Below are 22,197 nucleotides of genomic sequence, written 5' to 3'. Positions count from 1 at the left end.
TGAGGAGGAGGGGTGAAAAGTGATGTAAGGGGGTGGGGATATCAACCCCCTTAAAATAACCTATTGAAAATACTGGGTTGATATCCCCACCCCCTTACATCACTTTTCACCCCCTCCTCCTCACACCAACCCTCACTCACACCCTCACAACTTTTCCTCACTCTCACCCTCACATACTCACCCCCCTACACAATCACATCCCCCTCACATGCATCTATAGGAGGGGGTGGAGTTAGAAAAACCCTATTTTAAATGGAGAAAACAGAGTTTGGATATTGAGAGAAAGAGAGAGAGAGAGAGAACACTTCTATGTTGGGATTAGTTACTGGTTCAAATTTGATACGAATTTATATTTTTTGGGAATTAGTTGGAATATGTTCGTCGACTACTCGCATCGAATTTTTTGGGCCTACTCGTTATTAATGAGATGAGGGGTACTTCCAACAAGAAATATATAAAAGAGTTAGTGCCCTAAAAATGCCTAAATGGAAAGAAATATTTTGTTAAATATATAGCGCAAGTTGCATGAAAAAGTAACATACTTTAACTTGATTCCTATTTTGGATAACATACTTTCAATACTTCTATTTTGATACCTAAAAATGTAAAGTTTTAAACATTTAAGTACCCGGATAACCTGTTGAAAACTAATTTTAGATTAAAAAAAATTCATGTCACTAACCACGTCAGCAAATAATACTGAGTTGGATACCACATCACCCACCACATCACCATAAATTATATAAAAGAAATTATAGTTTTTATATATAAATGATTTTAAAGATAATTCTAATAACTATATTTTAAGGTACAACTTGATGTGTAGTTGCTTTCAAAAAGCATCACAATTTTATAACAAAATCTATCAAATAAAAATCGAGTTGTTTTTCAGACACAAAACCGTGTGCTCAAAACTGCTTTCTACCAATAATTTGTTAAACTCAATAAATCAATTTGATTTAGATATATTCATATGATATTATAGCTTAACGGGTAAATTGCATGAAAAATTAACGTACTTTAATTTCAGAACTTCCAATTTGATACCTAAGATGTAAAGTTTTAAACATTTAAATACCCGGTAACTGGTTGAAGCATGTTGATGTGGTATCAAACCCAATATTATTTGCTGACATGAATATCTTAATCTAAAATTAGTTTTTATGTATTGTGGTTTATTAAAAGAAAGAGTTAATGTTTCAACCTGTTATCCAGGTACTTAAATGTTTAAAACTTTATCTTATGTATTAAAATATAAGTTTTGAAGGTATGTTACATATAATATAATAGAAATCAAGTTAAAATACATAATTTTTTAATGCAATTTGTCCTATCTTAATATAGAATTTGATTTTATAAACAATTTAATTAATTAACAGATTTAATTTTTTAGAAACAATTATTTAAGATGTTTTGGAATAAAAATTAAATTTATATTTTATGTTGATTATTCTAGAGTAAAAAAAAATTATGTTTCATCCATATTATATTATAAAACATTTGACAAAAACTCTTAAAAACCAATTTTTATGTACGAAGTAATGCTTATTGACGTATATTACTTAAAATTAAATATTACAAGTAAATTGTGCGTAAGTACAACTTATTAAAGCTCCATGTTTGAATTTGTGTAACTAACTGCAGGAAAACATAATCATATACAAGATAAACATCTCATTTTAAATATAAAAATCTAAAATATAATTAGGATAATTATTGAGTTCTAATAGAATACTTGATTATTATCTTTATAGAAACTTATATTATTAAATATAAATTAAATTATTTCGTTAAATTAAATGAAATTATAATAAAATTTTTGAATTAAATAAATTACACAAAACAATAACTTTTAAATGGTTAATTTGATACTAATATCGATATAGTTTTTTCAAAATTTTATGATATTTTATTCAAAATTAATAATATTATCATTTTCTCAAAACCAGATAAAAGCGTATTATATCGACATAGATTAAGAATAAAACAAAACGTTAAAATCGGGATGTGTCTCGATGCATTGCACGAATATCCTTCTAATTTATTTTAGGAGTTGTTTGACAGTTGTTAAATGAGTTGGTGTTGAATGATTAAGAGACTCTCATGATATAGTTTAAAATGAAATATAACTGTTTGGTAACTTTTTGCAATAAAATTAAAGGGCTGAATAGTTTGGGGAGGCTTAAGATACAAAATCATTAAGAGGATTTTAGAACCATTAAAAAACTAATCTTTTATTTTACAAAATAAGATTCACCTCTTACCGATTCAAAACCTACCCTCTTAATGAAACTAACAAAATTATCTTTGAAATATCTTGACTAGAAGTTAGAACATTACATCAAGTATATCATCAAAGTATCTCATGAAATGGGTTGGTGCAAGATCCACAGATTCCAATTCCATGCCACAAACCTTCATTGGAATTACAGAAAATGGGTCCCAATTTATGTTTATCCAAATTCTTTTTAATTCTTTATAAACTTATAATTTCATATATTTATCACTGAATCTTTAAGAACCAAAAAGAGAGAATGGAAGGCCAAAAAGAAACCCACCCAAAACCAGTTTTCAAGATCACTTCAACTGAATCATGGGATTCTTATCTTCAAGAATCTAAATCTCATGGAACCCCTGTAAGCATCTTCTTCCCCACAATCTTGATTTTTTCCATTTGGGTTTCTGCAAGTCACAAGTTTTTTACAGTTCTTTGGTTCATGGGGTCAAGTTGTTGTTCAATTCTCCATTGCAGAGATTGATTTCTTGTTGTAAAATGGCTGATCATGGCTTCTTGAACTGTTGATAAGAATCTGTGAAAATGGGGTTCTGTTCTTGTTTTTCAATTTGGGGATTCTTTAAACCCTAATTCGAACAAAATCTTGTACGGATTTACATTGAACAGATTGTTTTGTGTTGAAAAAAATGGCTGATCGTTGCTTCTTGAGCTGTTGATCTGAATCTTTGTTTAGGGTTTTGGGTGGTTTACAGATTATGTGATTGAAAGTAGAATTTACCCAAGAAATTGATTCAAACAAACCCCTAAATGTATGTTTTAGAACTCTGATTCCACTTGGGGTTTCTTGATTTCTTGATTATTGCAACTGTTAATTCGAATCTTTGCTGAATCTTTAATTATAGTTAGGGATCTGTTTTGTGAACTGAAGTAGAATTAACAAAGGACTTATTCAATTCAGCCACATTTTTTGATGCAAAAACTGCTGAATTTTACTCCCTAAACTGTTAATTTGAATCTGTTATTAGTGTTTTGTTTGGCTTATGAACAGTTGCATAAAACTGCTGATTGGAGCTCCTTGAAACTGCTAAATTTTAATCTTTTATTAGGGTTTTTGGTTTCTTTTGTGTAGAAGGAAGTGATTTATTCAGTCAAACTGTAACTGTACTTTGGAATCCCGATTCCATCATTTGGAATCGGAATTCAGCTCAATATCATTATAGCTTTTCACCGATTGAGTTTGAATTCTGATTCCGAGCCTCAGGTTCCATCATATCAAGGCCATGTTTGCAAACTAGCTTTTGTCGTTAGCTGATAAACTAGTTATGTTTGGTATAAACTAGTTGATAAGCTAGATGATAAAGTGAAATTACTTAAAAGGACATGTTAACAAATTAATAGAAAAATATATAAGGGCTTAATTGGAAAAAGTGGATAAATGCCTCTATAGCTTATTGAAAGGCTACTTGAAGTCACGTAACGTTTCAAAAAGCTAGCTTATAAGCTATTTCTTTAGCGAACCAAACTGGACTTTTTCAATAAGCTCAAAAAATAAGCGAGCTTATGGCTGCCAAACATGGCCTGAATCATCCTCGAGTAAAATGGAAGAACTTGTAGAAGATCATCACTTTTATTTTGTTTCCCTTTTTCTCTTGCTAAAGTTAATGATTCAACCAAGTTGAATGATTCTATTCGATGTTTAAACTTGTTGGCACCGTTTGTTTTATTTGTTTGCGTTTGTGTTTATAGGTCGTGGCGCATTTTACAGCGTCATGGTGCATCCCCTCGGTGGCCATGAACCCCTATTTTGAAGAATTGGCCTTTGCTTTCCAAGACATAACCTTTCTTGTAGTTGATGTTGATGATTTGAAGGTACTCTTCTCAATTTTAACATCTAACTTATCTTGCAATACGATACTCGTAATTGTCTTAGTGTTACGTTAATTGGATATTGAACGCACTACGAGTTTCATACTCGCACACATTGACATCCGTCTCATCTTTTTACAGTTCCAATGCTATGATTTGACCGCGGGGTTGTTCATATAGCAACACCCCTTTCGGTATCCTCATGTTACACCACGACTCTTCTTTTTGGCGTTTGTATTGTTCGATGATTACAAAATCACAAAACGACAATAATCAAACGATGCAAACACGAAACGTGTTGGTACTTGGTTGTTGTAGTATATACACATATCTTGCAAAAGTTGCTATCTTTTTTGGGTGAAAACTCCATATTTTTGTGGGAAAATGATGGCAATATGAATACAAGATTTTCTTGATGCCATTCTTGTGTATATATATATATATATATATATATATATATATATATTGATTAACCTGGATATCCAACCCGCTATGCGAGCTGACTAATTCCAGGGCGACCACCTGCTTTGCAGATAGCCCGGAGTCACCGCATTTGAATCTCCGTGACCACAAGGGGATTTTTTTTCCTCCTTGAATTTGAACCTGGCCATTCTTGTATATTTTTGAAGCTTTGATTTGAACTAAAAAGGGTTCAAATAGCAACATCCTTTCAGTACCATTTTTGGGTACTTTTATTGTTTTACTATTACGGTATTACGAAATCACCAAAATGACAAAAATCATACGAACAAACACGCTACATGAGGATAGATGTCGTATATACACATATCTTGCACAAGTTGCCATCTTTTTTGGGTGAAAACTCCATATTATTATGGGAAAATGATGGGAATATGAATACAAGATTTTCTTGATGTGGGTTCTTTTTCTTTATTTAAAATCTTTAAAACCGGAGTAACTTTCTTTACACTTTGCATCAACATCGAATGTCGTTTCTTATATTCCATGCGTTGATTTGATCTAAAAAGGGTTCAAACAGCAACATCCTTTCGGTATCATTTTCTGGGCACTTCTATTATTCGACCATTATGGTATTACCAAATCACAAACCCGATGTAAATCAAACGAACGAACACGAAACACGTGGATAGATGTCGTTATATACACACATATCTTGCAAAAGTTGCCATGAAAACTCCATATATTTGTGGGAAATTGATGGGAATCCAAGCACAAAGATTTTCTTGATGTGGGTTTCTTTCTTTCTCTACAGGAAATAGCAAGAAAGTATGAGGTGAAGGCAATGCCAACATTCTTGTTGATGAAAGATTGTGTTGTAGTTGGGAGGCTGGTGGGAGCCAACCCTGATGAGATGAAGAAAAGGGTTGGGACCCTTCTTCAATCCAACACCGAGTTTGTGGTCTAAGCAACTTGTACCATGAGCTTGTTTTGTTGTACATTACCTGACAGCGGACAGCTAATGCGTTCTACTTATTGAACAGGGTTTGTACCATGAGCTTGTTTTGTTGTACATTCTCCATCAATTTGTATGCCATACAACTTGTGTTTTGGGGGACCCTTTTTGTGCCCTTTGTGATTCTTGTTTATGCAAAACTTTATGTGAAAAAGGATTGGTTTGTGTTCACTCAATTTTTCATCTTTTGTGGGTGGTTGTCACCCAAAGAATCTTGTCAAGTTGCAAGATTTGAGTGTTTGTTCCCTTTGGGAATATTTTGATCAAGATTGACCTTCACAAGGGTCACATTCTATGTAAAAACTTGATCTTTGGTTGAAATGGTTGGCTCTTTTTTGTGTTTTGTTGAAACGGTAACGACCTCTCATCGACTCTGCCTTTTGTGCTAGATGCGTGGTCGTTGTTAGGGGTGCTCAAAACCCTGACCAACCCGATCAACCCAATGTGAAATAACCCAACCCGAAGCAACCTGATGTCTAATCGAGTAGTAAGATTTCCAAACTGTAGATATTGGGTTACTATTATTTGAACCTAACCCAACCTGAAGAACCTGATGTCCTTTTGTTTCTTGGATTTAATATGATTGTTGAATTTCTATTAATATATACATTAGACAATTACACTATCACGTATGCTTTTTATATACATATATTTTCAATCTATTCATATCTCTGTATAACTCATTCATATATATGTTCAGTATTCAGGGACGGACCCAAGAATTTTTGGATACAGTGGCACTATATAAAACAGTTGCACCTTCTAGAATAAAACGGTTGTATCTTTCACGAACCAATTTTTTTTTTACTTTACCACAGAGGAACAATACGGTGGCACGTGCCACCCAACCACCCCTCTAGGTCCGTCTATGTTCAGTAACTGTGAACATATATATGTAAATTGAGAAAATTAACTGAACGTGATATACGTAAGAAATATGGATAAGTTGTATCAAATGGTTGATGATGAAAAAGAAATTATAAGTAAAAAAATAACATATTGAAGGTTAGAAGAATATTTTAATATACCAAAGTATCAACACGACCAACCCATACGGGTTGGATTGCACTTTGGGTTGGGTTGAGTTAAGATTTTTCCAAACCGCAATCATTGAGTTGAGTTGTCCAAATGTGTTCAACCTAACCCATGAGCACCTCTAGTCGTTGCAGATCCAACTTTTATGTGACATTTACTGTATTCGTTTTGTTTTCTGATTAAGTTAGAAATTACGTGAAAAACATGTTGCTATATATTGTAGTGTGCCTAGTTTTGCATAACAAACCCTTTGGGTAAGTGAAAATATGTTGATATATCTATATCTATATCTATATCTATATCTACATCTACATCTACATCTACATCTACATCTATATCTATATCTATATCTATATCTTGTAGTTTGCCTAGTTTTGTGTTACATTTTCTGAGAGTGATATTGTTATTGCGTCTCTACCTATTAAGCTAAAGACAACGTCTGTGTATAATCTATCATCAGGGATCTTATATTTGCGTGAGATTTATTCTCTTCGTTTGTTTTGAAACTGAAATCATACAGAAAATATGTAGTTATATGCATCACAATTTGCCTCAAAGGGTTGTTTGTTTACCTCTTAATAATTCCATTAAGAGGCAACCTATGAATCGTTAAGAGGTGAATCTTGTTTGACAAAAAAAAAGTATGTCTCTTAATGGGTCTAAAACCATCTGAATGATTTTGTATCCTGGGTCTCCATTAACCATTCAGCGCCATAATTTCATTGTAAACAATTACCAAACAATTATATTTCATTTTTCACTATATCATAAGAGTCTCTTAATCATTTTAACACAAACCATTTAGCAACTGTCAAACACCAATTTATGTAATATTTTATTAAGTATTAATTAAATATTTGTTTCATCATCATTGTTATATATAATGGATTTTGACATAATTTTGATGTCACATATCATAGTTGACTTTGTAGCCTCGACGTAACTCGTAAAGTTCGAGGCTTGATCTCTCCGCCACGTCACACGTCCCTTCATTCAGTTCTTACGTTTTCGTATAACGAAGGTATTCTTCTTTGAACCTCTAGCTAGAACGATAACCGTTAAAAATTTTGTATGACGATTTTGGTGAACTTTAGGGGGGGCTTGAATGTGATTTCTAAAACTTACAGGGTCCTATACGAAGCAAGAGTATATTACAGGGGTCTATTTTGTCATTAAAAGAAATTAACGGCGACGTGTACCGCTACGACGAACACCCGCCACCCAGTGACATCGATCCCCCAATCTCCACGATTTCCCCCTTTCTTTTCTTGACCCAAATCCAATTCTCATGTGCTTTTCAACCCCACCGAATAATACCCTCCAAAAATCTCTTCAATTAATAATCCAATACGTTTCCCCAACGCAAAGCCCACAAAAATTCTCATCTAAGCATCCGATTTCTCCGGCCATTTCCCGCACAAATAACACTTAACCGGAAATGGCTGCTCCGGCGGAGGACGACGGTTCGAATTGTTTTTTCGATTTCAGTTTGATCGAACAGTTTCCGGTTCCCGGAGGTGAACTTCCGTCGCTCGAACCGGATTTCCACTGGTCCTCTGATCCATTCCCTGATTCAACTGAAATTAGGTCAGTTTGTTTAATTCGATCATGGCGATTTCAATTTGGTATCGGTTGATTTGATGATATACGATCTTGTGGGCGTTTTTAATTGTTCTTCTGCATTAATCCCAAATCAGGGTTCAATTTTGACTTTTATGAGTCAATTTTGATTAGTTTTTTGTACTTGCCAAACAATTCTGAATAACAAAATGCATTGCAATAGTTTATATGATACTTTTGAACGTCTTAGATATTTTTGTAATAAAATGTCTTATTAATTTTTTACATGATGTAAATAGTTTTTTATAATATATTTTTTCAAAATATATTTTTTCAAATAATATCATATAAAAGAGTAATATGACGTTTTATTTCAAAAATGTCCTAAAGTATCTGTTAAAATATTAACAAATATTCTATAAACTTGTTGCAACGCTTTTACAAAGGATACACAGTTGTTGGTTTATAAAGCAGTTTATTAGGATACTTGGCCATTTTTGACTTCATATGAAATTGGTTTTGTTGTAGTGTCAGGTTATAGAAAAAGAATAAATAATCATGTGGCTTGTTTGTTTAGTTCTTAATAGTTTCATTAAGAGACAACCTCTGAATCGTTAAGAGGTGAATCTTGTTCGGTAAAAAAGGTCTGTTTCTTAATGGTTCTTAAACCCTCTGAGAATTTTGTATCTTGGGCCTTCCTTAATCATTAACGCCCTAATTTCATTGTAAACAATTACCAAACTATTACATTTCATTTTGCACTATATCATAAGATCCTGTTAATCATTCTGATCACTTAATCATTATGCACTAAACTATTCAGCAACTGCCAGACAGCCCCTAAAGTGTTTATTGATGTAAGTACATATCACGGTTGGAGATTAGAAGGCTCGCCCGAGCAAGTATTGATTATTGAAACGCAAGATGAGATTTTGGACGTTCGGGTATTTAGCTCGATGATCTCCTCTTGAAGTTTGTTTTGCAAAAAACGATCCTGTAGGGTATTTCTAAGTTTTTACTAGAGCAGACCGTTTTGAACCGGGGTTCCATCTTTGATAGATTATAGTGCGCGAGTCCCACTTCTTCAAAAGCACTGAAACAACCGCTCTACGTTTTGGAGTAGGGGTCGGGTCTGTACATCCCAACCCCATATTCCAGTTCCGAATGGGATATACTGGGTTAGTTTGGTTAGGGTACGAGTCCCAACTAAATTGAGTGTTGGTGTCGATGGATATATGCAAACCACATTTAACGAAACCATCTTGTTTTCATATGATCGTTTTGCGTTTTCGTTAGGATTAGGTTTGTGCATCAAGAGGGGATGTTGATTGATTCTTGATTTCGCTTCTATATTTTCTTGAGGTATGGTTTGGGATATATATGTTGTCGTTGTAATACGTTAGCAAGTGGATTTAGATTCGGAGATGTGAATTTGTTTGTTGCAATAGACGGAGAATCTAGTGGGACCCACCAAAATGAAAAAAACAGGAGGTCGGTTGTGTAATCGAGTAACATATAAATTTGACGATGAACGTGTGGGGAAGTTTTGAGATTGTGACGATGGAAACCCGAATCATAGACTTACTCGATTAAGGAGGGTGTTTCAATGTGCGTTTTCAAAGTGATTATTACGTATCCTCGAATCAGAACATGATGATCATTTCGAATTAGATTATGAGTCCAAATGTACCATATATATCTTTATATACAAAAGCTGTTCGGTCGGTCTAGACCGTCAAAAAAACCGCTCAAACCGTAGATCGGACCGGATTGTCAAACTGCCAAAAACGGTCCTGTTTGGTTTGGTCCGACCGGTTTTTGCCGTCCATCTGGTTTTTTTGATTGCTCCTACGGTTAGGGACAGTTAGGTAATTTACCCCTTAAAAATCAGCTTTCTTGCAACAAAGCCTTGCTTATGAATCTTGATCATGATTTACTTTTGATTACTCGAAGTAATCGCGTGCATTTTGATTTACTTTTGTAGTAACGGGTTTGTGGATTCAGTCGGGAGATCAAATACCACCAAGGAGGATGAGTCGAGAAAGAGGTACGTATTACTTTCGTCTTTCCGAACTTTCTCGCTTTCCACGCATCATTACATATCGGGTATTGTTGCAGCCTACTGACAGTGTCATTGCACGTTACAAGTTCGAATCCCTTTTGCTCTCCTTTAATTTAATTTCCGTATATGGCGCTTACTGGGTTTGTTTGGTTTATTACATACGATAACTTTTTTGTTGTAGGCCGAATCCCGGATCGAGCTCTGATTCGAAAGCATGCCGAGAGAAGAAGCGGAGGGATAAGCTAAACGAGAGGCATGCTCTGGTTTTTTTATTTGTTCCGTGTTGAAAAATCCCTCCGTCCCAAAATAAATGTTGACAATGAAAAAGACGCACAGTTTTAGAGATGTTTTTTTTACAGTGGACACTTATTTTAGGACAAACTAAAATAGAAATGTGGACAATTATTTTGGACGGATGGTGTATGTACTTTCCGTATATAGACGTATTAACCTTTTGAATTTTGACCGTTGTCCGAAAAGGTTTCAAGAACTGAACGAAATACTGGATCCTGGAAGGTCATACAAGACGGATAAGACTGTTATCTTGACGGATGCGATCCGAATGGTTGTTCAGTTGAGAAACGAAGCCTCCCAACTTAAGGACTCCTCTCAAGACATGGTCGTTAAAATCAACGAGTTGAAGGTAAACCCGAGACCTGTAACCTTCATGACCATCGTTCGCAAGAAAGTCGAGACTTTTTTGTTGGAAATTTCTCGTCGTTTAGGCTAATAAGAAAAAAAACTTTCCGTATATGGCAGGTCGAGAAGAATGAGCTTAGAGACGAGAAACAAAAGCTAAAGGCGGACAAAGAAAGACTCGAACAGCAACTGAAAGCATGTTGTGCCCCTCCGACCGCCTTTTATCCTCCCGCTCATCCCGTGATGCAAATGCCGCCAGCCGTTGGCGGCAAGTTCATGCCGATCATGGGATTCCAAGGAGTTCCGATGTGGCCGTTCGCGACTCCGACTGCCGTCGATACCTCGAAAGATCACGTTCTCCGATCGCCGCTAGCGTAGACGAAATCGTTCGAATTTGTGCAGATGGGAAAGGAGTTATTTGTATTCTAATCTTGAAGCTATTGATGAATTTGGTGTAATTTGACTTCTTGATACATATTATCCAAATTTTGACCTCATGGAATTTTTGCACAATGTGTTTGACTTTTTTTTGGTCAACGCAATGTAGTAGTGTTGGTATAGTTAACCAGAAATCAAACTTTATATTAGAGTAAATTACGTTTTTAGTCCTTGTGGTTTACTAAAAATTGCGGTTTTCATCCTTATAGTTTATAATTCATTGCTATGTTCGTTATTATTATTTACAATTTATTGTTGTTTCAGTCCTTGTGGTTTACATTTATTGTTTTGGTCTCTCCTACTTGAAGGTAGCAATTAGGTCAGGGATGAAAATAGCAATAAATCACAAACCATGAAGATGAAAATGACAATTTTTAGACTACAGAGATGGAAATTGAAATTATTAACAAATCTTAGAGACTAAAATCGTAATTTACTCTTTATATTATAAATCAGAGTGCGATAAAATTGGTCGTATTGCGATTATTACAATAAAACGAAGGTATTAAACTACGAGATCGTGTTATCGACATTCTGATGTCGGTATTTCTCATGACGTGATTCCTTCACGTGCTCTAACTCGATATGAGCATAGTCCCTCAACGTGTGAAATATGAAGTATATTTTTAAGCAATAACGTTGTCGAGTGATCATATGATACGGGTTAACACATTTTTCTACAAGTGTAATGTCGATTTTCAATTTATATATCTGTTTATCATGCGTTTCTTCATGTAACTATTTTTAATGCGATGTCGGTAATTATGTGTGTGTGATTAATCGACCCTTTTCGAAACTCTCGTCAGAGAACTGAGATCGTTAACACCAATCTTCCCCCTGGTGAATTACGTCTAGTGATTCTGGTGTGTCCGTTTTCAACTGTCTTTTCATTGTTTTAGCTCTATGGGTCATTGAAACGGTTCTAAAAAACTTGTTACAATGCCAACAAACGTCTTATATAAACTTATTGTAACACTTTTAGACAGATCGTGCTGTAACAAAATTGATTTCATATAACGCCTAAAACCTAGAAGCACGACCGTACACGATCTTAGTCTTTAATTTTGTGTTTTACACGTTCAGTTTGTTCAACATCATAATTCAATCTGATTCATTCCACATTCAGTTGTTGGTTTGACATCGATCACATCACCTATCATTTGTGTCAAATACAGTTTGCCACTTTCTTTGATTTGGAACCGTATGGTATCGAAATCCCAACACTCTCTTCGTCCTATCGATATGATTACAAATACGTGTTCGATTATATATTTCAGTGACCGACGCTTTCCCTTGTTTTCTTCTCACGATGGTATTTGTGTCTGTTATGGAGTAGAAAAACGAAAAGGGCTCATGAGGTGTATCTTAATTATTCTTGTTTGTCGAAATAACCGTTGTCACAGGGACGTTCCAGTCTTTCTGAGGCCCTGCTACATTCAAATTTTTTGATTACATTGCATAAATGAGATGACATAATATATATGTTAAGAATAAAAATGAGCTAAACCTAAAACGATTAACAATCTGAAACTAAACCTAAACCATTAATGATTTTGAACCTAAAACCAAATAAGTAATGGTTTGAACCTAAATAATTTCGACTATAGTCTTACACATGTCGATAAGAAACCTAAACACATGTAAATTTGGTCCCCGAAATTTCAGGAACCCCACATTTAACATGTTAAAGGACAATCTGACCGTTGACATTTAAAAAAAAAAACTAATAAATAGACATTTTTGTCCAAAACTTGATCAGTACGATGATTTTGTTTTTAAAGTTGTTTAATACGACCAATGTTCTATTTTTTAATATAGATGACAAAATGAACGGATTAAATATCTTATCGAATTAGGAAGATTTTTATTATAATAATCATTATAATAAAATCGGGTTTATAGAACGCTCTCAATTTTTAAACGTCTTAATAGACCTCTTTATAGGACTTAGTTTATATGACCAAAAAATAAAGTGTTCTATCTAAAGACGATGTAATAAGTTTATTATGACGTTTTTGACGTTGTAATAAGTTTTTAGGACACTTTTAATATAAAGCATTCCATTAACAACTTTATATGACACTATTTAAAAAACTGTCCTATAAGAACAAATGTCCTACAAAAAATTGAGTTTATAGGACACTTTTGAGAAAGTATCCTTAAAGTTGCTAATGCGACGTTTCATATTAAAAATGTCTTAAAAAACTTGTTAAGACGTCCAAAACCGTCATATAAACTTATTACAACACCTTTATATATGACGTTTTATATTTTGATCTTATAAATTAAGTTTTATAAAACGGTCTATTAAGATGTTTAAAAATCGGGAGCGTCCTATGTACCTAATTTTAACGTAATAAATGCTTAACATTTTTTTAATAAAATAATTTAAAAGATCGAGTATGTTGTAGGTGACTTACAAAATAATTTGAATTTATTTATTTATTAAATTTATTAGTAATATAATATAATCCGGACACAAAATTCTATGTCTTAAAACCATTGGAATATATTCATCGGAGAACTTGAGATCTGTAAGATCAATTTATTTTTGTGAGATTTATAAGATTATTTTTTACATTTGAAACTTCACAGTAAAGCAGTGTGAAGGCAACCTTCACAATGTTTTTGCTGTGAATGTTTGACTTTTTTTATTATTTCATAACGTTTTGCTATAAAGTTTCAAGTGTAAAAAAATGGTCTCACGAAAACAGGCTGATCTCACGTGAACCCAACACTTCATAAGGAATATGGACGTGACATTCATCATTACGTAAGATTCATGATGAATTGTTTTTCGGTTCTCAATAAAAATGAGATTCCTGAAGAAACCTCCATCTTGTGCATAAATTGATGGAAGTTATACTGGTAACTTGATTAGGTAAGGGAATGAAAATGAAATTACATGAAATCAATTTTCATTCTCTCTAGTTTACCTGGAATGAGAATTTTTTTTATTGATTAACTTGGATATTCAATCCACTATGCGAGCCCACTAATTCCAGGACGACCATCTGCTTTGCAGATAGTCCGGAGTCACCGCATTTGAACCTCCGTGGCCACAAGGGCTTTATTCATCCTTGGATTTGAACCTGAGACCTTCTAGTACTTTTGATCTTTGGAGCCAAGTTCAAACTAATCAGACACCACCCTTATGGTTTGGAATGAGAATTTTACGCTTTGGAAGAGAAGAGTTCAAATGAGAACACCCTTGTTTTTATGAAAATGCGAGAATACTTCCGGGCCTCCAAATGAACTAATGTATAATAAAAATGAAAATTAATTAGTATTTATTCATAATTTTCCATTATCATAGATTTATCCTTATCTCTTAGATTCTGTTATTATCATCAGAGACTTTTTATTATCCGTTGTCGATAACGTTGTAATAAATATCTGATTTTACTGTGATAATAATGTGATAACGATTTAATAAGTTGAAGACTTTTTATGATATGATTTTGATGTGATAATCATCTAATAATTATGTGATTTTTGTTGTGATAGCGATATAATAATGTTATGATAATTAAAAACCAACGATGATCATGTCCACATTAATCGCTCTGTTCATAATATTATTTATACACAAAAATTAAAACAAATTTCATAATATTATAATACCTTTTTACCCTTCCATTTATTTTCATATAAAACGTCAAGAAGAATGGTTGTATTATAAAATCCCTTTGACTATTTGCAGTTCTTGGGGTTTGAAAACCGGCCTTTTGACCAAATCCAAAACTAGGTTTGACTTTCATAATTGAGTTTAACACGTATGGTTTACAATTAATTAACCCATAAATGGAGTTTATATAAACCAAAGAGTCAAGACAAGAAAATAGATCGAAAAAATGGGCAACTTTTTGCTATGGACGATGTGGTTTATCATTGGGGGTTTTGGTTACGTGAACGGTGTTGTCCATCTGGATTCTGAATGTGTACGAGCTCAAAATTCAACTATAGATACCATCTACAAAGCAAACCTCAGAACCGTTTTGGATTTTGTAGCAAAAAACGCGCCTCTCCAAGGTGGTTTCTCGAATGCTAGTGTTGGGAATGGTACGAATCGAGTTCATGGCCTTGGATGGTGTCGAGCTGATGTTTCTCCTACCGCTTGTTTTGACTGTTTGAACAAGTCCATTAGTATCCCCTTACGAGAATGTCCTGAAAGCAAATGGTTTGCGACTTCGTCTAGTTTGTGTAGTCTAAGGTTCTCAAATGAGAGTTTCTTTGGTGAAGTTTGGAGTCACTCGTCATCCTCAAGCTATGGTAGCAAAGGACTCGATGATCCTTTGGTGTTTTCAAGAGGGTTTGTGATGATGGAAATGTTAGGAAATAGTGTGCCTAATCAACCTATGATGTTTCAGACAAGTGTTACTGACGTTGAAAAAAATAGGGAGAGGTATGGGTTGGGTCAGTGTAGTCCAGATGTGAGCAGGTCAGATTGTAGAAAGTGCTTAGAAGAGCTTCTTGTGACTTATAAACCATATGTGATGAATCAAACAAAATGGGAAATGTTAGGAGTGAGTTGCGGTATGTGGTATGATGATGTTCGATTTTATGGCAACAGTTCAAGCTTGACTCCAGCTCCAAACGCTTCAGGTACATGTTTTATATTATATAAAGTAAATTACATTCTTGGTCCTGTGTTTTGTTGGTTTTCCCTATTACGGTCCCTCAAATGCGTTTAGTACACTTCCCGTCCCTGTGGTATGCAAAAACGTACACTCCAAGTCCTTCCCTCTAATAGACTTTGTTAACCCAGTTAACTCAAGGGGTATTTTGGTACTTTCCTCTTCTTTTTTATTTTTTACACATGGAAGAAAGTCGAGAAGGAGCAAACATGTAGTTAGGGACGACGATTTGACATCCATTAGAGATTGCAAAAAATCAAGGAAGGACAAAGGTCTCTTTGAATGTGTGTGTGGTGAGGGGGAGAAATAGTGAGTGAGGGACCATAAATATAATTTAGGGGCTGTTTGCCAAACGCTTACTCGGGTAAGTGAACACCAAGTCTCATTATCTTACCGGATGAATATGGTAAGGACCAAAAATCTTACCCGGTAAGAACGAGACAAAGACCAAGAGTCTTACCCGATAAGTGAGGGATACGACTCTTACCACGGTAAGCGCTTACCGGGTAAATTGTTGTGTATGATATCGTTTTCATGGATCTTACCTGGTAAATAAATGATAGTGTTAAATTTACCGATAAACGCTTATCAGATAAGTGTTTGGTATGTTAAATTATGAAGCTATTTTATAACTTTTAGTAAACTAATTATTTGATTATTTTATGGAAGGTGGAGAAGGATTGAACCAAAGACATGTTATATTCACTTTTGTGGCATTTCTTGTGTTGCAATGGATTGCATGAAGATCAAGGCTTTAAATATGTAAATTAAATGGGATTGTTTATGTTTTGGTTTGTTTGTAAATCTATTTAATAAGAAAAAACAACATAATTTATATTGTAATCGGTATTATACTGATAATTTTTTATAATAATATCTAATTTTTTTTATTAACCTGGATATCCAACCCGCTATACAAGTCAGATGACCACTTGCTTTTTTTTTATCAATGACATATCTGAATAAATTATTGTTCGAAACAAACTTTCAATCTATTTTCAAGACAGTATAGAAATTGATGGAAACTTCCATCTCACATCAACAAATAAGCTTTGCAAAAGTTCTTTTTTATAGCCATAAGTATCGGCAAATCCGTTTTTTCATTAACCAATCTACTCGAAACAAAAAAAAAAAATTAGTTAGGGGCTGTTCGACAGTTGCTGAATGGTTTGGTGCAGAATGATTAAACAGTCAGAATGATTAAGAGGCTCTCATGATATAGTGCAAAATGAAATATAGCTGTTTGGTAATTGTTTACAATGAAAATAAGACGTTGAATGATTAAGGGAGACCCATTATACAAAAGCATTTAGAGATTTAAAACCGTTAAAAGACATATTTTTTTTTTTTTGCCAAACAAGATTCACCTCTTAATGATTTAAATATTACTTCTTAATGAAACTATTAAGAGGTAAACAAACAACCTTTTAGACTGCAGATACATATAAAAAACAAACACTAAACAAATTAAGAATGATTATGGGTCATTAAAAACGTCTTTTCGCTTGAGATTAAGGGGCCGTTTACCCAAACACTTACCTGGTAAACGCTTACCGATAAGATTCAAAACTATTATTTACCTTATCGGGTAAAAATTTAGTCCATTAAAACGACATAGTATGCAACAATTTATCCGGTAATCATTAACTGGGTAAGAGTCATCACTTTACTTATCAGGCAAAACTCTCGGTCCTTATCGTTACACTTACCAGGTAAGTTTCTCGTTCCTTACCATGTTAATCCGATAACGTATTGTAATATGACTTTGATAAACGCTTATTAGCCTGCCCCATATTGTCTATGCCTCAGGTTGTGGATGAACAATGGGTGTGCGTTCAGAGAAGTGTGTGTATGTCTATGTTAAATATCGATGGTTGCAGTTTTTGTGTTACCTCGGGAAGATGATCAGAGTTAGGGGTGTTTGCAGTCCGGTAATAGCGGTTTAGAAAATTTTCAAACCGAACGGTTTGATAACAAGTGACTAAACCGGTCAGTGGTCCACAAGACCGCCCAACAATGTCAACAATTGTTTAGTTTCATGCTCGAAGGTCAACGGTCCACAAACCTTCCCGTGCCATAAGAACTGCCAACGTCATTTGCTAGATTTGTGGCCTTCTCTGAGCAAACTTGGACAACCGGTGATGCAAGTGTGCATCCTATGATCGAGATCGATCTAACGAGTTCCAGTACTACTACTTCTCGTTAGCTACTTGAAGGATGACATATGATGACATGAAGCTTTTGATCCTGTTTCTTTTAGTTATATCTTATGGACCCGTAAAAAGATTCGCAAGTCCACAACCGTTAATAGACGAGATCAAAACCAAGCAAAAATGCATACGGGCTATAAAGGGTTAATAAATAAATTGTACGGACAAAACCGAAAAAAATCCAAGAACCACATCACCAAATCCGTAATTTGCGCTATTATTTATTCTAGCGGAAACTCATTCTTGGGGAGGATCTACGAAGGGCCGAGCAGGGTCCCGTGCACCCATTCAACCAAGTTTTGCAAGTAGAATTTTCTAGGTATAAAAGGTGTACCTGCTAAACTTTATGGGTTGCTCCGGGATATTAGAAAACACAATGAATATCAAACAAAAAAGGGAAAAAACCTCTCGAAATCCATTAAAAAACTTAAAAATCAACCAAAAAAAAACTTTAAAAAAATCCCAAGCAACAGTGGAATTCGGCAAAAAACATATCCGACGACTTTACAGGTTTTTTAACCATCTTATAGGTGCAACTACTCGGTAAAAATCCTATGTACTATGTTAGCAAATAATACTGAGTTGGATACCACATCACTCGCCATATTAACATAATAACCGGTTAATGCTTCAATCAGTTACCTAAGTAATTAAATATTTAAAACTTTATATCTTAAGTATCGAAATGAAAGTTTTATAAATACGTTATCTAAATTAAAATACGTTACTTTTTTATGAATTTTTTATTATAATTTAAATTATGAACACGGATTTTTGCATATCATGACGTGACAATCGCATGCTACCATAAAAGTCAATTCTCTCTCTGGTGCAACCAAAAGTCAAATCAACAGACTTCTGTCAACGCTCTCAAACTCCATTTTTAACCTCATCAAACCACAAATCGCTTAGTGAACGATCAACAGAAATGGATTTTCCCTTCTGGGTTTTGTTTCTTTCTTCAATCTTAATCTGCAATCTTAATCGCACCACCGCTCAGGGCGCTGATTTCTGGGGAGAATACTGTGGTGGCTCCGGCAACTACACCGACAACAACCCCGGCTACCAACGAGACCTTGAAGACTTGCTAAACACCTTTACCAAAAGAAACAGCGGCTTTGGGTTCTACAAATCGACATCGGGACAAGCTAACGCCGCCGCGCTTTGCCGTGGCGACATCACGCCGGAAAAATGCCGTACAAGCGTCGACGACTCTACTCGCCGGTTACGAGATGTTTGTCAGAACCAAATCGACTCTACCGGATTGTACGGTGCTTGTTTCTTAACGTACTCGAATCGATCAACATGTTACGGAGATGATGTTGCGACGACTCATAGCAGCTCGAATCCGAATAAAGTTTTGGATTCTAGATATGATCAATGGAATCAGACGGTGGAGGAATTGCTTGGAAGGTTGAGACCGGAAGCCGCTTGTGGCGGAGAGCTCCGAAAATACGCTTCCGATGCCATTGCGATACCCGGATACCAGACTATCTACGGGTACATGCAGTGTACTCCCGGTTTATCGGAGACCGAATGCGACGAATGCTTGGCTAGAGCCACCGTCGAGATTCGACGTCTCGATAGAAGTTTGGGAGCTCGAGTTTACAAGACTTGTTGCGTTATTCGATACCAGATATACAATTTCTTGGGTTCGACATGGTATCCGTCTTCGCCACATTAGGGCGAGTGGTTTTTAGCCCTTTTTCGTAACAAATAAAACCGTCGCTTATGCATTTTTTTGTGACAGGTTGTTAAACGGTCCAATATCAGCAGCTGTCGCTATAATCGCGGTACTGATCTTCTTTATTTCCCGACAATGCCGGAAACCGAAGCAAAAAGGTTAACACAACGTATCATTTTATTGTCGATCGAATGATTGATTGTTTTTGTTAGTGACTAAATACGGGTTCAAGCGACACCACATGGTGTTGCAAAAGCCGGTAGGCGAAATGAGTACGGGATTTAGCAACGGATTATAGCGTCGATAGTGATGTTTCTGACGATTATTTTCGAAAATAGGTCCATTGGTACCCGAGTTTCAAGTGGGGTTTAGCGACGGCTCCCATGAACGAAGTAAGCACGAAAACGAAGATAACGACACAGGTGAAATGCATTCTTTCACTCTAAGTGCTACACAAGTTGCTACGAACAATTTTTCGATTGAAAAAAAGCTCGGAGAAGGCGGTTTTGGCCTTGTTTATTGGGTAATCGACAATTTTTCACAACGTTTTTCGCTTGAATTCGTTTTCATTTGTTAAAATTTTCAATTTTTCCGAAGGGTAAACTACAAGATGGAAAAGAAATAGCCGTAAAACGACAATATAAAAACTCAGGGCAAGGTCTCGTCGAATTCAAGACGGAGGTAGAGTTGATCATAAAACTTCAACACAAGAATCTAGTTCGACTTCTAGGTTACTGCATACAAGGAAGCGAACGGATTCTCATCTACGAGTTCATGGCAGTGGATACATGGCACCGGAGTACGCGATGGAAGGATCGTTCTCGACAAAATCTGACGTCTACAGTTTTGGCGTATTGTTGTTAGAAATCGTTACCGGACAACGAAACAACCGATTCTATTACCAAGATCGACCCCAAAACTTCCTCTCGACAGTAAGCCATTCAACCTCTCTTCGTTCATATATATAAAGTTAACGTATCGATCTCTTAATCCATGTGATTATTGAAGGTGCATCATTTATGGAAAGCGAACAAAGGCGAAGAGTTGATCGATCACGTCTTGATTCAAAACTCTCCGTTAACCGAAATTCTTAGATGGATTAACATTGCGTTATTATGCGTACAAGAAGACCCTCAAGACCGCCCGACAATGTCGATGGTTGTTTTCATGCTCGAAGGTCAATGGTCCGTGAACCTTCCTACACCATCGGAACCTCCAGCGTCCTTTGCTAGATTCGCAACCGGCTCCGAAATTACTTCATCAACCGGTGAAGTGAGTGCATATCCGTCGTTTAGGATCTATATAGTTACAAGTTCTGGTACTAGTGCTTCTCTCTAGTTCGTCGAAGGATGTCGCAGCCGTGATTTGCTTTTTTTAACCGTGGGTATCCGGATCAGCTTATGAACACCTTGACTAACGGTCAGGAAAATCCACTTTTGCAGGACTCGAACCGGTGATTCACCTCTTTTGTTTATACGTACGTGTAACGCCTTTTCGTAAGTGTTACCTTGTTTTTTGGTTGATTTTTGTGTATTGCAACCGTAAAAAGATTTGTAATTATAATAGATTATTATCCATTATAATAAAATCAGGTTTATTGGACACTAAAATGTCTAAGTATTTTAATAGACGACTTTTGTAGCACTTAAGTTTATAGGAGCAAAAAATTTATGTATTTTAAAAGTGTTGTAATAAGTTTATATAATATTTCTGAACGTTTTAAAAAGCTTTTTAAGATAATTTTAAAATAAAATGTCAAATTCGACGGAAAACAGAGTTTCCGGCGGATACGGCCGTCGGAAAATGAGGCGCTGATGAAGAATATATATAAATTTTAAAAATCTTAAAGAAATTAAAAATCTTGCCAGAAAACAATAATATTTTTTTTATAAAATTCTTGAAGAATTAATTATTTTAAATTACCGGCATCTATCGGTAATTTAAAACAATAAATTTTAATTTTTAGTTATTTTTCGGCGGATTTCCGACAGACGTTAATTTTAAAAAAATAATTAAAAATCCATCATAAATCGGCCGGTAACTTATTGTAATTAATGTTAATAATTTCGTAAATATTTAATTTGTATAATCCGCTGAAAATATTACCGGAATATAAACAGCGTCGGGTTTCCGGCGACAGTCAACGGAGGTTGACTTTTTTATGGGAGGAAATCCTTCGGTATTTTTCCAACGAAAATTACGCCAAAAATACCCAGTTTTCTACAATTTTTTACAAAGAGAACTATACGACTTAACTTCTTGAACTTTCAAGTTTCAATATTTAATAACCTAATAAATAAATAATAATTTCAAATAATTTTTACAAAACTAGAAGCGTACTCGCACAATGCAGCGAGATACATCGTGATTTTAATATTTCATTTTATTCTTTATC

General features: G+C 34.9%; 3 protein-coding genes and 1 pseudogene across 3 annotated transcripts; all 4 read left to right on the top strand.

The window, feature by feature from the left end:
- Positions 1-2,493: 2,493 nt before the first annotated feature.
- LOC112502251 (thioredoxin-like protein CXXS1) lies at positions 2,494-5,708 on the top strand. The gene is made up of 3 exons (XM_025106118.1): positions 2,494-2,636; positions 3,983-4,105; positions 5,337-5,708. Exons 1-3 carry the CDS (start codon positions 2,535-2,537, stop codon positions 5,487-5,489), a joined length of 378 nt encoding a protein of 125 aa, XP_024961886.1. The 5' UTR covers positions 2,494-2,534; the 3' UTR covers positions 5,490-5,708.
- A 2,145-nt stretch (positions 5,709-7,853) lies between these two features.
- Positions 7,854-11,341, top strand: LOC112502252 (transcription factor ILR3-like). The gene is made up of 5 exons (XM_025106119.1): positions 7,854-8,159; positions 10,117-10,179; positions 10,376-10,447; positions 10,675-10,837; positions 10,954-11,341. Exons 1-5 carry the CDS (start codon positions 8,011-8,013, stop codon positions 11,209-11,211), a joined length of 705 nt encoding a protein of 234 aa, XP_024961887.1. The 5' UTR covers positions 7,854-8,010; the 3' UTR covers positions 11,212-11,341.
- Positions 11,342-15,125: 3,784 nt separating this feature from the next.
- On the top strand, positions 15,126-16,707 carry LOC112502250 (putative cysteine-rich receptor-like protein kinase 9). Its single transcript, XM_025106117.1, has 2 exons — positions 15,126-15,876; positions 16,578-16,707. Exons 1-2 carry the CDS (start codon positions 15,126-15,128, stop codon positions 16,649-16,651), a joined length of 825 nt encoding a protein of 274 aa, XP_024961885.1. The 3' UTR covers positions 16,652-16,707.
- A 2,339-nt stretch (positions 16,708-19,046) lies between these two features.
- Positions 19,047-22,197, top strand: part of LOC112502249 — an 11,950-nt pseudogene continuing 8,799 nt past the window's right edge.

The sequence above is a fragment of the Cynara cardunculus genome, unplaced genomic scaffold (assembly GCF_001531365.2).
Source record: "Cynara cardunculus var. scolymus isolate 2C unplaced genomic scaffold, CcrdV1 Un_Scaffold_1147, whole genome shotgun sequence".
Taxonomy (NCBI): domain Eukaryota; kingdom Viridiplantae; phylum Streptophyta; class Magnoliopsida; order Asterales; family Asteraceae; genus Cynara; species Cynara cardunculus.
The sequence above is the reverse complement of the archived record's forward strand: the minus strand, read 5'-3'. Positions and strand labels throughout refer to the sequence as shown.

Bases quoted from the DNA above. Each gene is read 5' to 3' on its own strand.
- LOC112502251 (XM_025106118.1), top strand. From the start codon at position 2,535: ATGGAAGGCCAAAAAGAAACCCACCCAAAACCAGTTTTCAAGATCACT. The intron at 2,637-3,982 runs GTAAGCATCTTC...TTGTGTTTATAG, and splicing joins CTAAATCTCATGGAACCCCT to GTCGTGGCGCATTTTACAGC. The intron at 4,106-5,336 runs GTACTCTTCTCA...CTTTCTCTACAG, and splicing joins TTGATGTTGATGATTTGAAG to GAAATAGCAAGAAAGTATGA.
- LOC112502252 (XM_025106119.1), top strand. From the start codon at position 8,011: ATGGCTGCTCCGGCGGAGGACGACGGTTCGAATTGTTTTTTCGATTTC. The intron at 10,448-10,674 runs GCATGCTCTGGT...TTGTCCGAAAAG, and splicing joins AGGGATAAGCTAAACGAGAG to GTTTCAAGAACTGAACGAAA. The intron at 10,838-10,953 runs GTAAACCCGAGA...CGTATATGGCAG, and splicing joins TTAAAATCAACGAGTTGAAG to GTCGAGAAGAATGAGCTTAG.
- LOC112502250 (XM_025106117.1), top strand. From the start codon at position 15,126: ATGGGCAACTTTTTGCTATGGACGATGTGGTTTATCATTGGGGGTTTT. The intron at 15,877-16,577 runs GTACATGTTTTA...ATTTTATGGAAG, and splicing joins TCCAGCTCCAAACGCTTCAG to GTGGAGAAGGATTGAACCAA.